Source organism: Cajanus cajan, chromosome 10 (assembly GCF_000230855.2).
Source record: "Cajanus cajan strain Asha chromosome 10, NIPB_CcT2T_4, whole genome shotgun sequence".
NCBI lineage: Eukaryota > Viridiplantae > Streptophyta > Magnoliopsida > Fabales > Fabaceae > Cajanus > Cajanus cajan.
Genome location: NC_138526.1, coordinates 52,308,193 through 52,327,474, shown reverse-complemented (window position 1 = coordinate 52,327,474; position 19,282 = coordinate 52,308,193). Strand labels below are relative to the sequence as shown.

The 19,282-nt window shown below is 41.9% G+C and overlaps 3 protein-coding genes across 3 annotated transcripts; 1 reads left to right on the top strand and 2 right to left on the bottom strand.

Annotated features, from left to right (window-relative positions):
• Window positions 1-4,382, top strand: LOC109789769 (uncharacterized). Its single transcript, XM_020348800.3, has 5 exons — window positions 1-338; window positions 2,193-2,243; window positions 3,247-3,309; window positions 3,431-3,499; window positions 3,703-4,382. Exons 1-5 carry the CDS (start codon window positions 99-101, stop codon window positions 3,985-3,987), a joined length of 708 nt encoding a protein of 235 aa, XP_020204389.1. The 5' UTR covers window positions 1-98; the 3' UTR covers window positions 3,988-4,382.
• A 2,345-nt stretch (window positions 4,383-6,727) lies between these two features.
• LOC109789770 (RNI-like superfamily protein) lies at window positions 6,728-9,090 on the bottom strand. Its single transcript, XM_020348801.3, has 2 exons — window positions 8,999-9,090; window positions 6,728-8,629 (listed from the first exon to the last, which is right to left on the bottom strand). The coding sequence occupies exon 2, from the start codon at window positions 8,627-8,629 to the stop codon at window positions 7,226-7,228; it is 1,404 nt and encodes a 467-aa protein (XP_020204390.1). The 5' UTR covers window positions 8,999-9,090; the 3' UTR covers window positions 6,728-7,225.
• An 8,048-nt stretch (window positions 9,091-17,138) lies between these two features.
• Window positions 17,139-18,341, bottom strand: LOC109789765 (uncharacterized). The gene has a single exon (XM_083064933.1). It carries the CDS (start codon window positions 18,339-18,341, stop codon window positions 17,139-17,141), a length of 1,203 nt encoding a protein of 400 aa, XP_082921059.1.
• Window positions 18,342-19,282: the final 941 nt, after the last annotated feature.

The window sequence follows — 19,282 nt, the reverse complement described above, 5'->3', positions numbered from 1 at the left end:
GGTGACTGGTGAGGAGTGTTGATTTGCATTTGCAAATGCAAGACATGAAGAAAAGTGTTAATTGATTGATTCATTTAACAAAGGAGCAGTGAGCAGATATGTGTGACGACGAGTGGGTAAAGGTGGCCATGGCCGACGATTCCCTCGTCGTCGAGCTTCTCCTCCGCCTCCACCGTCCTCCGCCGCCGCCTCCCTCTCTTCTCCTCCGGTGGACGGTCCGCCAGCGCCGCTCCAGACACAACAACAAGAAGGCGGAGTCCACCCGCGCCAGCCCCACCACGCCGCTCTCCTGGAGCGCCGCCTACGAGGACTCCACTCCCCATACCTCAAGATCTAAGGTTCCATCCTCTCTCTTTCACTCTTCTCTTCTAATCACCAAAACTAATTGCAACATCTCTTTCACTTGTAACTCACTTTTTTATTTACTGTCAACCGTCCACCGCCACGCCATTGCAGTAGATTCTCCGTCAGGGGTAATTAGGTAATATCACAGGGATAGGGGCACCTTGTGGTTTTTTAGGTGGCGTGTTTTCGTGGTTTCAAATTTCAATGTTTCATAGTAGTTGTCAACTTTTTTTTTTTTTTTTTCTCAACGGGTGGGTGGGTAACTTATACGCTGTCGTCCCTTCATTGTTGCTTTTCCTGCGCCCGCACACGCACTCTTTTTTTTTATTTTTAATTTTAATTAATAATTATATGCGTCGTCGTTTCACATGTATGTTAAAACTGACAAACGTCGGTCACGATATCTGTTTCTGCTTTACAATTTAAAGTTTGAACAGCCTCAAATCTCAATGCTCATGTCAAATAATAAGATAGTGCATGAGCAGGACCAAAGTCAAAAGTAGGAACCCCATTTGATTTTTCTTTTTTCTTGTATAAATGAAGGGAAGAATGGGAGTTTTTGATTGGGAACTGTTATCCAATAGTATAACAAGCTGTGAATTATTACAGTAGTCTTTGGGTGCTTGGTGGGGTCCGAAATGGGAGACGAGGATGGTCTAAGAGTGTGACAAAATAAATGAAATGGGTAACCCTTACTTACCCTGTAACCTGTCTCGTGTGATGTTTTTTGGGGTCCAAAATAATTAGAAAGTGAGAAAGGATGAAGGAGCAAAAAGAAAGGACAAGGAAATTGGAAAGAAAAGAAAAAGAAAGAGGGTGTAAATGCTGCCACCAACGATTATAGCGATTTTGGTAGTTCCCAAAAGAAAGTGGGGACCACGTGGTTACCAAATTGGTGGGACGAGCCCGAACTACTCGGCCTGCCTCGTTAGCTATGTGTGTATTAATCTCTACCAGTCTTCTACTCATTACTTTCATTTTCAAACACACGTTTTTATTTTTTTTAATTATTTGGGACATGAGTGCAAATAAAGAATTTAGCTTTACCCATTTACCTTGGATGGAGATGGACCGATTGTGATGAGAGTCATTTTGTTTTTATTTACCCACCCTCAATAGGCCAATATCAATATCAATTTTTTTTTTTTTTTTTTTATCGTTTTGATGGTACGGACTACGGAGTCACAGCAGTGTAACTGTTAGGTGTAAATAAGATTTCCTTGGATTGGAATATGGTATATGTGCACTTCAATTAATGCTAAGTTGTGTGCCCTAGTCTAATAATTGTTATTAGTAAAAGGATTTAGATGGATGGACATATTAATTTCATTATTTGTTTAAGGTCTTTTAGTAACGCTTTTGAACTTCTTTTTTTTTATTAAAAAAAAAAAAAAAAGTTTAGAGAATGGATTATCCTCGATTATTGTCCCTGATATTCAGATGTCATGGAATGGTAACCATTCTTAAAGTCAAAGCTCATGTGTTGTTTGGTTTATTGCTTATCTCTACTCTAATGTAAGGTTTAACTAAGGGTTTTTTTTTTTTAAAAAAAAAATTCTCTTCTTAAGGGGAAATTGGGTTTTAAATGTAATTTTTGAAAAGCTTTCAAAATTAGAAGTAACTTTATTCTAATGAACAAAAGTTCAATACGGGAGATTCTACTTTTAAGGAGAAAAGAAGACAAAAAAGTAGATCCTACACTACCTAAATATTTGCTCTTCTCCTTGGTGGGCTTTTTGCCTTGAATATTATCGTATTTTAATTATAATTATAATTATAATATTATTTCGCTCAATAAATCCGTATTTTTCTGGATCCTAAATTTTCTTATGTTTGGTATTTTGCAGGTTGCAAATCCCAGTGAAACAGCCACTACCAGAAAGTCAAGAAGAAAAAAGGTACATGCATCTGATCTTATTACTGGAGGTCCATATTCCCGGATCTTCTAATAATTGGGGCGTTTCTTAAATAAACTTTTAAGGAACACAATTATATCAACGGTGATGCGCGTGCTGCGTGCATCGTGATATTTGATGGTATTATTATTAAAAAGAATATATATATTTGTATGTTATGTAAGAATTATAGGAATATGAATGAAGGGTAGGGCGATAGATGGGATAAGTACATCTGTAGCGCTTGTTTGGGAAAATTGGGTAGACCCAATCATCATGTAAACACTATCACTTTATATTAAATAATCATATAAATCTTTGTGCCATGCGATAATTTGTCTGGTATTGATTGGTCTAGACTGCCCAACTTGTGTAGATAGGATCCATGCAGACATTTTTGGTATGACAATATATGCTCATATGGCAGCAGAGAGACCAGGGTGGAGGTGAAGGAGGAGCTTAAAATTATGTGACCTTAGCCTAGTTGGAGAATTGTTGTTAATTGAACAGTCTAATAAACTAGTTTACTTGTTTTCATTGAGTACATTGAAAGCAAAGTGCAAATGATTGAGATTAAAACAAAGTTTGATTGAGTCAACAACTATGGATTAGATGGCCAATATACAGCTTAGTTTTTGTACTTTTTTGCTTACAAGACAATTTTGCCAGTTACATTAAAGACTGTGTCTCAATGGGTTGTTGGTATTTTAGATGCTGCCAAAAAAATCTGTATCTGGTGATTTTATATTTTGTTGTATAGACGTATACTTATACTTTTTAGAACAATTGTCAACTTGTAGTTTATGTTGCAGTTTCAATATTATCAGCAAACACAATTGGAAAATAGCAAGTTAGTCTATTTGTATAGTGCCATGGCCCCATGTTTTGCATGTTCTATTGTCATTACATTTATGGATAAAATAATAACCGTCTGTTCTCCCTCTGTGTTTTCTTTTTGTTTTCTATACCTGCTCTTAACATATCTCAATGTTTATCGTGTCTGCAGACCTTAGCTGAACTAAAAGAGGAGGAGAATTTGTTGTTGAAAGAAAGAAAAAGTTTGAAAAATGTATGATTTTGTCCTAATTTTCATACAAAGCTTATTTTTGCTTCACACGGGTTTCAACCCTTCTCTTTGGAGATATAATTTCTATGGTTTGTTTATTGATATTGTGTGAATTTGGGAACAGGAACTGGCATCCTTGCGTCTCAGTGTTGAGAAACATAGAGCCACAAATGAAAGCTTAAAGAGAATGAAGGTGACTACGTTGGCCTTCTCTTTATTACCTTTTTCAAACCCCTCTCGTTCTTCCTAGTTCACATGCCTAACATAAGAAGCTGTGAATGACTGTTGCTTTCTGTATTTAAAATCTATAAACTTGTTGAACGATGAACATATCTATCTATTGAGATAAGATATGATGCATTAGAAGCTAACATGTCTTAACCTTTTGTCACACAGCTTGATTTGGAGTCACGGCAAGACTCAAGTGCTGCTGCTACTACGGCCTCTGAGGTGTCTGGGAAAGCTTTCAGTGGCCCTTCTCAGTTTGTAAAGTCAGAGTATCATCCATCAAATTCAGTCTCCCCAAAAACTGTCACACATGACGATTCATTAGTTCATGCGCCAAATGCTTCTCCCAAGGCACAAGACATTTGTAACCAAGATTCTACATTCGTGCTCCCTGATCTAAATTTGCCTGTCGAGGAGGATGTCAGTGCCAATGCATGTCATGCATTGAATTAGCTAATAAAGGATAAGATCTTCAGTGATATTCTGCATACTGATAAGTTAGTCCGAAATCATCTAGCAAGTGTGCCTAAAAGCAGTAGTATAAGGTATATCATATCAGTCCTAACAAATTAGGTTTTGCTAATGTAATTGTAGATGTTAAACAATTCACTTTTCCCACTTGGTCAAAACTGATGTGGAAATTGTTTTTATTTTTTTCATTCATGAAACTGAGGGTAGTGTAGAAATCCTAACACATCAGGCTTTTAGTTCCATTCTTTTTTTCTTCACAGGTTTCTACATTGTCCGAAATTCTGTGGCAACTCTCTATCGTCCTTTATCATAGAAATATTTTCTGATAAATGTAATTACGTGTTCTATAGATAATTCAAGAATTTTGGTTCTTGTGATGAGGTTGTCTGTATTTACCATAATTTGTTTTCTTCTTTCTGATTTTCTTGAAAAGCTATTATACAACGTTGAATATAACGCTTTCGGATTCTCGTTGCCTTCTGAATGGTTTTTAACTTGCGCTTTATAAGCTTTTAAATTGTAAAATAGAATGATAATTGGCCTTATAAGAGCGTGGCAGGTTTATTTTAATCTTTATTTAACTTTAATTATGATAAGGTTGATTTAGACTCAAAATAAACAAAGAGAGAGAAACCGGTAGACTTGATGAATGATTCGATGAAAATTACAGATAAAGAAATAAAAATGTGGTGCTTGTAAGTTGCAAGAGAAATAAATATATAAGAATAACTTAAGAAATCAAACAGTTATATATGAATAAAACTTTTATTGTAAAAGTGAGATTAATTTTAGAGCTCAATGGTGTTGCACTTTTAATGTAAAAAATTTTACATTATTAACCAATAATAAGTCATCATTCATATAATTTTTAATATAACTACTTTAAAAGTTAACAAATTTATAATATATGATAATTTAACATTATAAAATTCAACAAACTTACAATAGATAATATTTTAAATTTGAATGACTTTAAAGTTATTTTATATGACCGGTGCATAATTTTGTTTTTCTTAATTTTATTCATCGGATCAAATTGTGAAAGATTAAGATAAAAAAAAATGATGTAACTAAAAACGAAAATCTAACTATGTATCAGCATACTATCTCAGTTTACTCGTTTTATACTCTTATTCTTTCATACAAATATTTTTCTCACTTGATATATCCAGATAAAAATTATCCAAAATATAACTTCAATTAGAATGATCCAAGATATAATTTAAATATATGTTGGAAATACATCATCAACTTAAATTTTAAAAATTTAAATCGGCCCAAATGAATTTTTAAGTAAAGGAGATTAGTATTTAGTAGGATGGAACGAATTACAAGGGGTCCAAGTTCTCATCAAACAAAAGCTGTATGCTTCAGGCTACTTTGGGCCACGGTTTCAGGGAACTCAAATATTTTCCACCGCCGAACCATAGCAGAGTTTATGGGAATATTAAAATTCCCCATTTTCGTAAGGGCGAAGCTATCTCCCAACAAAAAAAAAATATTTACTACTATTACTTTCTATAAAATAAAATATCGCATTGACAAAAAGACTTAATTTATTTTTCTTATTTAAAAATAAATTTCTCTCAAAACTTTAGGTCTCAGAACCAAGTACCAACCCTCAATAAAGTATGCTACAATGATGTCTTTATCATGTTCGTATCTATTTAGTGCTGTGCAAATTTGTGTAAAGCTTGGGAATTGTGAATCTGTCTAAATAATGCTCCCCTTTGTGTCACTTTGGGTCAATTTCCGGTACTTTTGGATATTCTTTCGTATCCATGTTTCCGCGTCGTAAAAATGACAACATATTGCTACGTATAATCTATCTCCTCAATGATGTGTGTCCTCGCCCTAAAGTGTCTCCCAGTTTATCGTGTTAAAAATATCTTATAACTTATCTTCCTACTCATCAAAAAATGAAATATCTTATAACTTTGTCCAACATTAGCACATTTAACATTAGGTCTTTTAACATTTGTTTATTTAAGCCAGACCAGCCCAACCTAGCTTTGGACCAATACAAAATTTTATTAAGATTATTTATCATTTGAATAAAGATTCATCTCGTATACATTAATGACCGGCCTAGCCTCTTTATTTGGAAATTGGCCAAACAATGCTGCCTAAAATCCAGTCTGTTATTCTGTCATTTCTGTGCTGAAAAGCTGGTGCATGCAAAAAAAAAAAAAAAAAAAAAGATGGTGTCCATAAAAAGAATTTACAAATAGAAGGACATGAATAATTGAATTAAAGAAATTCAATCAATATTAGAAATTCAATTTTGTCAGATGTTACACAAGTTCAGGAAAAAAAAAACAGTAATTCCGTTTTATTGTGAATCAATGGTATCTTAAGTGAATAACAAAAAGTATTTTTCAGCCATAAAGATCATCTATAAGGGCTTTGTTAGTAATATAGCTGCATAAATTAAGAAACTCAATTTCAATATGAAACTTTAATCCGACATAAGCACAAAACTTGAACCACAACAGACGATAATGTAGATTGCTAAGTGAACTATTTTATTGGTTTGATTCAAGGAGAGGGGGGGGGGGGGGGTGGTTGAGGGGACAGAAAAAATCTTGAATACCATTAAACAAGAGAGTGGCCAACACATTGATAGTTATTCCAGAATAGAAAATGCTTAGATGTACTCATAGCTAGTTGCCTAGTTTAGATTTGGGTTTGGGTGCGCAAGGCCGAGAGAAGAAAATATACATGGTGAAAAATACTTTATGAAGTCTTTTGCATTCACTTCAATACATTGCTACAATAATGGTATAGGCTCTACAGATGCCAATGGTCAAAAAGATACATATCTTAAAGCTTACAAAAAGTTTCAATTTCATAAATATAGTGAAACATTTGGCTGGATTATATAAATCATATAATGACAGAAAGCCACTTATTTGATCACAAGATGTACAAAATAATTACAACAGAATAATCTTAGGTATGTGTGTGATGATATATACGACATATAGATATAGAGAGAGCATTGTAGATAGCCAAGATTGAACCTAAGCTCGTAAAAGGTGACAAAGGACATCGTGTCCCTAAACTCCAACAACAGGTTTAGTGTGTGTTTGGTTTCAATTTTGAAACTCAATTTTTTTGTCTCTCTCCACGTCCAAGTAGCAATTTAAGGAGAAGCTATTATTTTCTCCTTCCAGTCAAACGTGAAAAATCACGTTTTGACGTTGTTCCAAACACACAGTTAGTACATCCAAGATAAGTCTTGCCTGAAAGACACTGATTTAGCAGCTCCTTGGACACCTCTTTCCGAAATTTGAGGACAATCTTCAATGGCCAAGGAATCCAACTTCAATGATCCAACAAGTGGCTTTAATCCATCATCAGAGATCCCCAAACACTTGCTTAACCGCAGAATGCACAATCTAGGAAACTGACTCACAAGCTGTAGCCCTTCATCACTAATCTCTTGGCACCTCACCAGCTCAAGCGATTCGAGATACTCTGCAGCGCAGAGAGCTTCCATTCCAACATCATTGAAGGAATAAACATGATCAAGCGCAAGCTGGCGAACCGGGCACCTTTGAATCAAACAAAGTATCCCACTTAATGTGAATGAGGAGGATGAGGGGAACTCCCCATCAGAAAAAGATATCCTCACTGATTCAAGCTTGGAGCAGTTTTGAGCCAAGGCTTTGAGACTCTCATCAGTCAATCTCAAAGGATTATTCACCAAGGAGGGAAGTGAAAAATCAGATGGAACTCGAACTGAAACCGATCGAAGGCCACTTGATCTCTGAGACAAACATATAATGTCAAAGTCCCTCACCCCAACACACATGTCTAAGTGAATTTTCTCCAAGTTCTTGCACTTCCTCAACACACAAGCAAGCCCTCTCCCAGGACTAATGATGCAATTCACCAAGCTAAGTTCGTGCATATTCTCACAAGGGACATGCTGCTTCTGCCACCTATCCACAGACAACCGATCATAAACCTTCATGTATCGGTAATTTGCGTCGACCTCGAACTGCAACCTCCTGAGTTTGTGCCAGCCATGGCCAAGCTTAATCAAGTCCCCTTCACCAATGGCCCTGCAATTCTTAATGGAGAGATCCTCAAGAGTTCCAAGCTTGCCAAGGTATTCAAGCCACTCCACACTGCTCACATTAAGGCACCTAATAAGGTGAAGCCTGGAAAGGTTCTTACAACCCACAACAAGGGAGAGAATGCCACAGCCAGTGATCCTTGGAGTGAAATTCAGCCTCAGAGATGATAACTTGGTGGAAGAAGCCAAGTAACGGAGACCAACATCAGTGATAAATGTGCAGTAGCTCAATGAGAGATCGCAGAGTAAAGGGCAGTGATTTGCAAGAATAAAAAGACCCTTATCATCCAATTGTTTGCCCAGTTTGGACATCCATCCAGAGTATGTAATCTCCACTTTGGACAAATTCTGAAACCTTATGCATAGACAGGTCAAAGCTTCATCCGCAGGATCCATTCCACACCCAACCCTTATACAATGCCTCTGTGCATTGTCCAAATAATAAAGGCGTTTACAAGCAAGAGAAACAGCGTTTCTGTCGCTTGTTTTCTTTATCCTGCTCAATATCTCCCATACTATATGCTCTGGTATATTATCCATCTGCAAAATTTTTAAAAAAGAATAACAATGTAAAATTCTCATTTCATACTCATGTATACTATACTAGTGACCAAAATTTAAAATTGGAACAATCCAACATAGGATACATATCATGTGTGTCGGTTATCTATTGCCCAGAAGAAGAAACACAATTAAAAATTGAATAAATGTAATAAATAGGTTAGATCTGACTGAAATTTGAACGGGGTGAAGGTAAAGGATGGATTTTGTGATGGTTAATTAATTGGAATTGGGATTGGAAAAAGCAGAATAAGGAACGCGAGGAGGGTATTGAATGAGGTGTGAAATTGAAATTGAAATTGAAATTGAAATTGAGAAAGAAGGAAGTGTGATGGATCCATTGCCTACCTGTTGCTCTTCACAACGACGAAGGAACCAAACAATATTTTCTTTACATATGCCTATGATTATGAACAATGGAATGATAGATAGCAATAAGTTAGATATTTTTGTCGATTCTTCTGGGATATTTTCTTTGTCAAGGCCCAAAATAATAAAGCCTATTCCATTTTGGGCTTGAATTCAAACAGTAGAGCCCACTAGCTTCTTTTCTAAAATAAAACAACTCCAACCGAGGTTTGACCAGCTTTGAACATAATTTCAATTTTCAACGAGTGCATACATTACTGCATATTCCACCTTCTAAAATGAGGATCAACAAGTGCTCAGAAAAAGTATATAACACATGGACAAATGATATTACAAAAATGTTTTTACAAATTAAATCTAATTAGTATTTTATTGAAATGTTTATTATATAAATAAATTATATATAAATATCATGTTTGAATATAAATTATATATAAAAGGACCCAACCAAACAAATAGGACCACCGACCACATCATGGCTGAGAGAAAAAGGAGACAAGGCCTTTTGTTCAACTGTCTTACCATTTCGGAATTATGCTCTCTACATTACCATAATTGCTCAGCTAAATCTACACCAATATATTTTTCATCAAATACATTAAGATTCCAATGTTGTTCATACTTAATTTGTTTATCATATGTGCAAGGAGGAACATTATTAATATAATTTTGCAAAATTAATAGCAGATGGGTGAGAAATTCAAGGTAAGTGTGGAGGATCTAGTCAAAATCAACCGAATCTATTGCTTTTGGTTTTTATACGATTATAGCACTCTACTGTTCTACGCCAACTCTGTGCTTCCTTTGATTTCTCATATGTCCACGTCTAAGACTTGCTTAGTTAAATCAATGATGAACCATTATTTATACATATATTTTATTTTCTATCCAAATCAAATTTTCTCATTTTAATATATATGCAAATCTTATACTATTTCTAGCGATTATTATAAGACTCGAAATTTTAAATTATTTTGATTCTTTATAAATGTATTTATTGACTTTGAAAAATGAATAAAATTTATTTAATTCATATTTTATTAAATACAAATAGTCTCATTTTTTAAAATGAAAAAACTTTTGAAACATTTATTAAGAGTATGTTTGGGACAGCGTATAATCTCCACTTTAGTTATTTTTTAGGAAAAAATTTGTTTATAGAATAAGTTTTATGTTTGGCACTTCGACTTAAAGTTGTAAACAACTTTTTTTTAAAAAAAAATTGAGTTATTTTAATGAAATTTATGATTATTTTTCATCATTTTGTCTCTTTTAAGTTGATTTACTACATCAAAATTGATTACTATGTTGTACTCGGACGAAATTAAACATCTAAAAAATAATTTTTAGCAAATTTATCTGTTCTTACCGGAATTTGACCGTAGGGGTGATCCGTCCAGTCGGTGAGCCTCCTTTGCTTGATGTATTGGTGCTCCAAGATGGGGGAGGTAACTGCAAAAGAGACTCTGATGCCAAAGTTAGAGTTTGTATGAGTAATAGTCTCGTATAAGTAATGCACGTACCTTGGAGTGAATTAGGTTTGCTTTGGGCTCTGGGCCTGAGATAAGATATGATAGCGGATCTCGTCTGGGGCGAGATCCTCGGTAATCAGTGATTAGATAATGGATCTCGTATGGGCAAGATCCTCGGGAATCAGTTGTAATTCACCTGAATGCCGAGCTGACGTCGCACGACGCGTGCCTGAGATCATCTTGCACTGAGATGCCGAGCTTGGAGCTCGGCTTCGCCGTACGGTCTGTACACTAGCCCCCCGAGCTCCGAAGACCGTAGGTCGAGGAGTTAAGACCGAGCTCGCCAGGGGGAAGTGACCCTTCGCGTATGTCCGCCTGTCGAGATGCCATGCGTGCAAAAGTCGTTTCGTATTTCGAAACGCGAGGTCGGCGCGTTAGTGGTCATGATGATTATGCAATGATGGCTTTCTCTATCATAATGGGTCTCACTTAATCCGTGGTCAGGCGTGTCCCTTGGGTGACACGTGTCATGACCGTTTTGAAATTCTGGGGGAGAGTTTTTTCTTTTCTTTCACTCGCGCCTCTTGGCCTTTTTCACTTTGCTCTTTTCCATTATTGTGGCTTCTTGTGCACGATGTTGCTCTCGCTTTCGTCCATTCTCCGTCTCCATTTCAGTCACCGTTTCCGGTAACCCCTTCGTTGTTAGGGTTATTTTCTGAAGAGGAGTATCAGGTACTTCCTTTTTACTGTCTTCTTTTCTCTTCTTCCCGGTTTTTCTTCGAGTCTTTCTTTTCTTTTTCATGGCTGGGGGGAGTAGTGCCGGTTCTTCTGCGCCTTCTCAGGGTAAGGCGTGTGGTAAGGCGGTGGCTGTCGGGAAGGCTACCGCCGAAAAGAGGGATCCACCCCGGGGCCCGGAGCCAGGCATTCCTGGTTATGACTGGGTCAAGTGTGAGATGGCGGGGGTCCAAAGCGTCTTTCGGACCTTTCTTGATGTTAACAGGATCTCTAGGTCGTGTAGGGTTTGTGACCCTTCTATCTCCCATATGATTCGGTTTGAGCCTTGTCAGGCCGATGAGGGCGTGTACATGGGGAAGTCTACTGACCCTCCCCATTTCTATATGTACCTAAGCTTTTTTAGGGATTTAGGTGTCTGCCTTCCCTTCACCCAATTTGAGTGCGATTTTTTGAACTTCATCAACTCGGCTCCTTGCCAGTTGCACCCCAATAGCTGGGGTTTTTTGAGGGCTTTTCAAGTCCTGTGTACAGTGTTGGGGATAGAGGTGTCTCTTCGCGTCTTTCTTCATTTTTATCAACTGAAGCTAGGCGCTCCGCCTTATGGTATTTTGTCTTTGAATGGGAGTAGGGATGGGAGTTTGTTTACTCTCTACTCCCAATCATATAAAAACTTCAAACAGGAGTTCTTCCGGGTTGCCCTTATGGGTATTCACCCCTTGGAGGATGAGGTGTTCCACTTCGGCGGCTTGCCGAAGTTTCCTTTTTACTGGTCTTCCAAACCGTCTAGGTTTCATGGTTTGGGTAACCTGGAGGTGACGGCTTCGGAGGCAGCCGCCATCGAAAACCTTGTCGCGCTCCCTCGCCCGCTGGATTGCAAGCTCGTTCTGTCGCTTGCGAATTCGCCCTACAAGGAGAAGGGCTTAGAGAGTGAGTATTTCGTGTTTTGGTGGTTTGCTAGGGTTCGTGTAATTTCCTTTTGTTGATGTGTTTCCGTTTTTGTTTGCAGGTATTATGGGAAAAACTTGTGGCGCGAGCTTAAGCACCGCTACAACGTTGCTGAGCTCGAGGTTCCCGAGCCTCTGGAGGAGGATGTTACCCCCTTGAAGGCTAGTCGAAAGAGAAAGAGGGGGGGAAAGAGGCCGGGAGAACCTCGAGCCTCTGACTTTGTTTGGTTTATTGAGGCGGAGTGTATCCTTTCGCAGGTCAGGGTGACCGCTGCCGAGGTGGGAGACCAAGCTGCTGAGCGAGTTTCTCGAGTTGCCGAAGTGGTGAGTATCTTGTTTCTTGGGTTTTTCGTTAATACTTTTATTGTGCTTTCTGGTCGCTTGACCTGGGGCCGTTTTTTGCAGGCAGGAAATGCCCTTGAGGCGGCGACGCAGGCTGCCGAGCGGGTTGCCCAAGCTGTTGAGGTAGGTAGCGTTTGTTTGCTTGATTTTGTGGTTCCCCGTATGTCACCTGGTTTATTTTTGACATGGGGTTGATTTTCGCAGGCAAGGTCGGGGGTCCCCATTATGGACTTTCTAGATGCCGAGCAGGGGACGCCGACTTCCGTCGCTGCTGAGGCCCATGGAGGAGGCCCTAGTCATGAGGTTCCTTCGTCTGCGGCTGTCGCTTCGGCATCGCCTCTTGGCCCTTCGCAGGAGATTTCCCGGAGCCGATATCTGACTCACCGTTTCGGGAAGGGTCTTTCCAAAGTGCGGCTGGACCACATGAGCGCCTCCGCCGACATGGATTCGCTATGGAGCGCGGGGGTGATCGGGGAGAAGTTCTGTCCTCAGGGTTCGTTGAGCTCCGAGGACCAGGGGTTGATAGACGGGGCAGTCCCGAAGAGAGTTTTGATGCGGCCCAGGTCCTTCTGCAGAGGGTTATGGGCATATTGGGCCATTGGAAGCCCAAGTGGGGCCAACAGCGGGAGGATTTGGTCAAGCAACAAGAGGACCTGGCCAAGTTGAGGGGCCGGCTTCAACCCTGGAAGGAGGCAAACAAGATCCTGAGGGAAGAGAATAAAGCTCTTAGCGCAGCCCTTGATGAGGCGAAGCGGCACGAGGCTGAGCTCCGCTCTGCGCGTGGCGACCTTGCACGGGTGCAGAAGTCTCTTGAGATTGCGTTGCGATCCAATGAGGCTTATGTCTCTCAGGTGGGGGAGCTGCAGGAGCTCGTCGCCTTCAATCGAGGCCGTGCTCGCTCCCTGGAGGATGAGGTGACCTCTTCTTGTGGCCTAGTGCGGGCTCTAGAGGACGTTGTGACCTCCCTTAAGGGAGAGTTGGCGGCAGCGGCTGAGGAGCGCCTCCGTAGCGAGGTCATTCTTGGTGGCCGTGAGGACGAAATTGCCACCTTGAAGGCAGAGCTCGCGGAGCTGGGGGCGGGGAAGGTGGCTACGGACAAGAGGCTCGCGGAGGTCGAACGCTCTTTTGTGGTTGAGCACAAGAGGGCTTCCAAAAGGCTACTCGTCAGGCTCGGCTTCTTGCTCCCGGATTCGACTTTTCTTCCATGTATGTGGAGAAAGTCGTCCGCTTTGGGAGGCTAGTCAAGGAGGACGATGCCGACGACAGTTTTAGCGGGGGTGCTTCAGCCTAGGCCGCCTTCGTAATAGCTAGATTTATTTTTCTTTGGCTTGAATTGATGTACTGAATTTTGAGAACTTTGTTTGTATATATATATATATTTTGCTCTATCTTGTCCGTATTTCCGTTCAATTTTGGCTGTTCGCGCTGTTTGAGGCACATGTTTGGTGTCTGTTATATGCTTTTGTATATGGTGATACTTCTACCTTGAGTTGGTGAAGTCGAGATTCGAGGTCGGCCTTAGTTTTTGTTTAGTAGGACTTTTTGTGGGAGTTCGAACCCGGCCGTAAATGAATGTGTTAAGATTCGTATTTGACCCCGAATTTTGACTAAGTAATTGTTGTGAAAGTTCATAAATGACCCTAGACTGTAGTCAAGGTCAGAATTCAACCTTAAGTCGGTCGTGCTGGGGTTTGAATTCGACCCCGGTATTGAGAGTGGGGTGTGTTTTGCCAGGGTTCAAAGTCGTCCTCAGGTTAGTGGTTTGGACTCGACCTTTATCGGGAGTGTCGAGGCTCATATTCGCCCTTACACTTCGATTTTGAGCAACTGATTGATTTTATTGTGGTTTGGATTTGACCGATTTTATTAAGGTTCGGGTTTGACCTTGAAAGTGCCGAGGTTCGTATCCGACCTTAGGCTTTGGTGGGGTTTGGGTTTGATCTTAGATTTGAGCAAAATGATTTAGCTAAGGTTCGAACTCGACTTTTAAGCGGGGACATCGAGGTTCATACCGACCTCGGTTTCGAATAAAACGAAGTTTTTGGCGAGGTTCGTATTCGACCTCGCATCCGGATGCTGTGGTTCGTACTCGACCTCCTATGCTAAGGGAGGTTCGGGCTCGACCTCAGACTTCTGTTTGGGTGAGCGTTTCTGTGAAGGTTCGATGGCCTTGCTTTATTGGCGCCGAGGTTCTGAGCCGACCTCAAACCGGAGTGTAGTGAATTGGATAGGTTGTCCGTATCCGCCCTCAAGTTTAGGGTCATGTATGCTTCGTCACGGTTCGAACTTGACCTTAGGTATACGGCTCGTACTAGGCTTTTAATGATAGTGTCGAGGTTCATACTCGACCTTAGATTTAGGGTGGTGCGTGTTTCATCGAGGTTCGAACTGGATCTCGGATATGTGGTTCGGACTCGACCGCCGAATAAGTTATTAAGGTTCGAACTCGACCCTTGACAAGAGCGTCGGGGTTCGTATTCGACCTCGAATTCGAGTGAAGTGATTTGATTAAGGTTCTGAATCGACCTTTAAAGAAAGCGTCGGGGTTCGTACTCAACCTCGGAAATGTCGAGGTTCGGACTCGACCTCAAATTTGAGATATGCTATTTAGCTAAGGTTCAAACTCGACTTTTAACGAGAGCGTCAAGGTTCGTACTCGACCTCAGGTTTGAGATAGATTATTTAATTAGGGTTCGCACTCGACCTTTAACGGAAGCATCGAGGTTCGTACTCGACCTCGAATTTGCTATTTGATTACGGTTCGGAGTCGACCTTTAAAGAAAGCGTCGGGGTTCGTACTCGACCTCGGAAATGTCGAGGTTCGGACTCGACCTCAAATTTGAGATATGCTATTTAGCTAAGGTTCGAACTCGACTTTTAACGAGAGCGTCAAGGTTCGTACTCGACCTCAGGTTTGAGATAGATTATTTAATTAGGGTTCGCACTCGACCTTTAACGGAAGCATCGAGGTTCGTACTCGACCTCGAATTTGCTATTTGATTACGGTTCGGACTCGACCTTTAAAGAAAGCGTCGGGGTTCGTACTCGACCTCGGAGATGTCGAGGTTCGGACTCGACCTCAAATTTGAGATATGCTATTTAATTAAGGTTCGAACTCGACCTTTTAACAAGAACGTCAAGGTTCGTACTCGACCTCAGGTTTGAGATAGATTATTTAATTAGGGTTCACACTCGACCTTTAACGGAAGCATCGAGGTTCGTACTCAACCTCGAATTTGCTATTTGATTACGGTTCGGACTCGACCTTTAAAGAAAGCGTCGGGGTTCGTACTCGACCTCGGAGATGTCGAGATTCGGACTCGTCCTCAAATTTGAGATATGCTATTTAATTAAGGTTCGAACTCGACCTTTTAACGAGAGCGTCAAGGTTCGTACTCGACCTCGGGTTTGAGATAGATTATTTAATTAGGGTTCGCACTCGACCTTTAACGGAAGCATCGAGGTTCGTACTCGACCTCGAATTTGCTATTTGATTACGATTCGGACTCGACCTTTAAAGAAAGCGTCGGGTTCGTACTCGACCTCGGAGATGTCAAGGTTCGGACTCGACCTCAAATTTGAGATATGTTATTTAATTAAGGTTCGAACTCGACCTTTTAACGAGAGCGTCAAGGTTCGTACTCGACCTCGGATTTCAGCGTTTGTACAGTTAGAGTTCGTTTTCGTCCTTTAGATAATCAGGAAAATAAGAATATGAGATGAGCGAAAGGAGTAGTTTTATTTATGGTGCTTGTGTGCCTCGTTAAAAACCCTCTCAGTCGAAGGCTGAGACGGAAAAGAGTGCACAACTTTGTTCACACTGAAAGAAGGAGAGAGACTTAAAAACTTAAGGGGCTATGGTGGGGGGATTCCCCTTGCTTTGCTTGCTCGACGAGGAAGTCTTCAGGCTCTCGGCGTAGCATTGCCGAGCTGTTTTCTGATTAGCTTTGACGGAGATGACTTTACCGTCCTTGCCCGGGAACTTCATGGTGAGGTGTGGGGTTGACACTACCGCTCCGAGTTGGTTCAAGGTTGGCCTCCCTATGATGATGTTGAGGAAGTGTTGGCTTCCACGAGGAGGTACCGGACCATGACCCGCCTTGTATCCGGTGGAGTTCTGAAAGTTGTCAGCAAGTCTACGTATCCCCGGGTGTGAACTCGCTCTCCTGCGAAGCCGACTAGGGGCTCCGTGTGAGGCTGGATGAGAGAGTGAGGGACGTCTAGTTTGAGGAACGTTGGCCAGTACAGGACGTCAGCCGAGCTTCCCTGGTCGATGAGTGTTTTCTGCACTTTCCAGTTGGCTATCTCCACAACGATGACCATGGGGTCGTCCTGGTTAGGGTTGACGACGGCGTAGTCTTCGTCGGAGAAGGAGATCGGCGGTGAGCTTTGGTGCGGGGCCGAGGTGGTAGAGTGGACGCAGTTGATGTTCTGTAGGTGTCTTCTTCGGGCCGAGCTGCTGGCGCCTCCTCCCGCAAAACCACCTGCAATCGTGTTGATTATTCCCCGCAGGGGGGCTGAGTCTGTCTCTTGACTTATTTCGGCCTGTACCGCGCCATTAGAATTTTGCTGCGACCCTGTGGGTAAGTCTGTGCGAGCTCCTGACCCGCGACCTCTCCCGCGTCCTTAGCCTCTAGAGCCACCTCGGGAACCTGGCTGTCGCTGGATGTAGTGGCCGAGGTGGCCTTCCTGGATGAGTTCTTCGATGTGGTCCCGGAGCGTGCGGCACTTGTCAGTGGTGTGGCCGTAGTTCCTGTGGTACCGGCAGTGTTTGGACTTATCGGCGCTGTTGGGGGTGTGGCCGGGTGGTGGAAGGGCTAGTAGGTTATTGTTACTGGCTTCTTCCAGGATGTGGACTCTCGGGGCGTTTAGGGGAGTGTAGAAGTCATACCTCCCGCTTCTGTTGGCTCTGGCCGGCTTCTTGAATTGGCTGTCATTATTGACTTTTACCTTATATTTGTGGCCCTGTTCCGGTTTTGCGGGGCCCTTCCCGCGAACTTGGTCGCGGAAGGCCGAGTGCTCTTCCATCTGAATGTAGCAGGCGGCGCGGGCACGCAGTTCATCCATGTCGTGGGGGGCGTCGCAGCATAGGCTGTCGACGAACGATCCGGGTTTCAGTGCCATGAGCATGGCGTGCAGGGCGACCTCCGGGTTTAGATTCTGGATCCGAACCGAGATGTTGGAGAAGCGCTCCATGAAAGCTCGCAGAGATTCATCGTCGTTCTGCTTGAGGTTGGCCAAGGCGGCCGAGGTTGTGTGGTGAGGCTGGCTAGTGGCGTATTGTGCCATGAATCGCCGCACCAAGGTGGCAAAGCTGTCGATGGATCCGGCTGGTAGTTGGGTGTACCAATGAAGCGCGGGTCCCTTGAGTGAGGTCGGAAAAAACCTACACAATATAGCGTCGCTGTTAGTGTAAAGGTTTACCTGAGTTGTGTACCAGTCTATGTGCTCGTCGGGGTCCGTGGTGCCGTCGTAGCGGTCAAGGTGGAGGGGCTTCCACCCGCGGGGTAGCGGGGTCTCCATGATGCCATCCACAAAGGGATGACGGCGGAAGGGTTCTTGGCCCTCGGAGACGTGGGTGGGGGCCCTACTGGTACCCTGTCCTGTTCTGTGCGTTGATGCATGAGACTGGTGCGTGGCAGGTCGTGAAGTTGATGCCTTAGTCGTCGCTCGGGATTGGGAGGCTGAATGTGTCTCCTCCTCATGATCATCACTGTCGTGCGGAGGTTGATTGGAGTGATGTCGAGGGAGCTGGGCGCGGATGCGCTCATTCTCGGTGCGTAACGCTGCGAGGTCTGCTTCATTAGCGGTGCATTGCTGCGAGGTCATTCTCATGTTGGGCACGCATGTTCTGGAGGTCAGCGTTGTGATGTTGTCGCATCTGCTCGACTTGGTCGATCAGCCGCCTCAGGGTTGCAGCGTCGCTGTCCATGGTAGTTGAGTGGCTTGCGTCGTCTGCTGCTCGTTTGATGTGGCTTCTAGTAAAAACCATGCAGGTGGCCGATAAGAGTTGTCTTGATCGGCCCCACGGTGGGCGCCAAATGTTCTTACCGGAATTTGACCGTAGGGGTGATCCGTCCAGTAAGATCGGTGAGCCTCCTTTGCTTGATGTATTGGTGCTCCAAGATGGGGGAGGTAACTGCAAAAGAGACTCTGATGCCAAAGTTAGGGTTTGTATGAGTAATAGTCTCGTATAAGTAATGCACGTACCTTGGAGTGAATTAGGTTTGCTTTGGGCTCTGGGCCTGAGATAAGATATGATAGCGGATCTCGTCTGGGGCGAGATCCTCGGTAATCAGTGATTAGATAATGGATCTCGTATGGGCGAGATCCTCGGGAATCAGTTGTGATTCACCTGAATGCCGAGCTAACGTCGCACGACGCGTGCCCGAGATCATCTTGCACTGAGATGCCAAGCTTGGAGTTCGGCTTCGCGGTACGGTCAGTACATTATCTAAGCAAAATCTCATTAATTTAGTGATAGTTTTGAGGGAAAAAATTAAAAATTTAAAACATATTTATTGATCTAAAAAAGATTAGAAGGGTTGACTTAATGGCAAGAATTGAGATAAAATTTACAAGATTTTAGATTTGAATTTGTTGTAATCATAATATTGGATAAAATAAATTAACTTTTATTAGTCTTGGTAAATTAATTCAAATTTTATAATAAGGATTAGAGAAAGTAAGAAATAATTGTGGGATGTAATAAAATTAGGGAAGAAGTTAATTGAAAGTTACAAAATTAGTTGAAAAAAATGTTATATTTC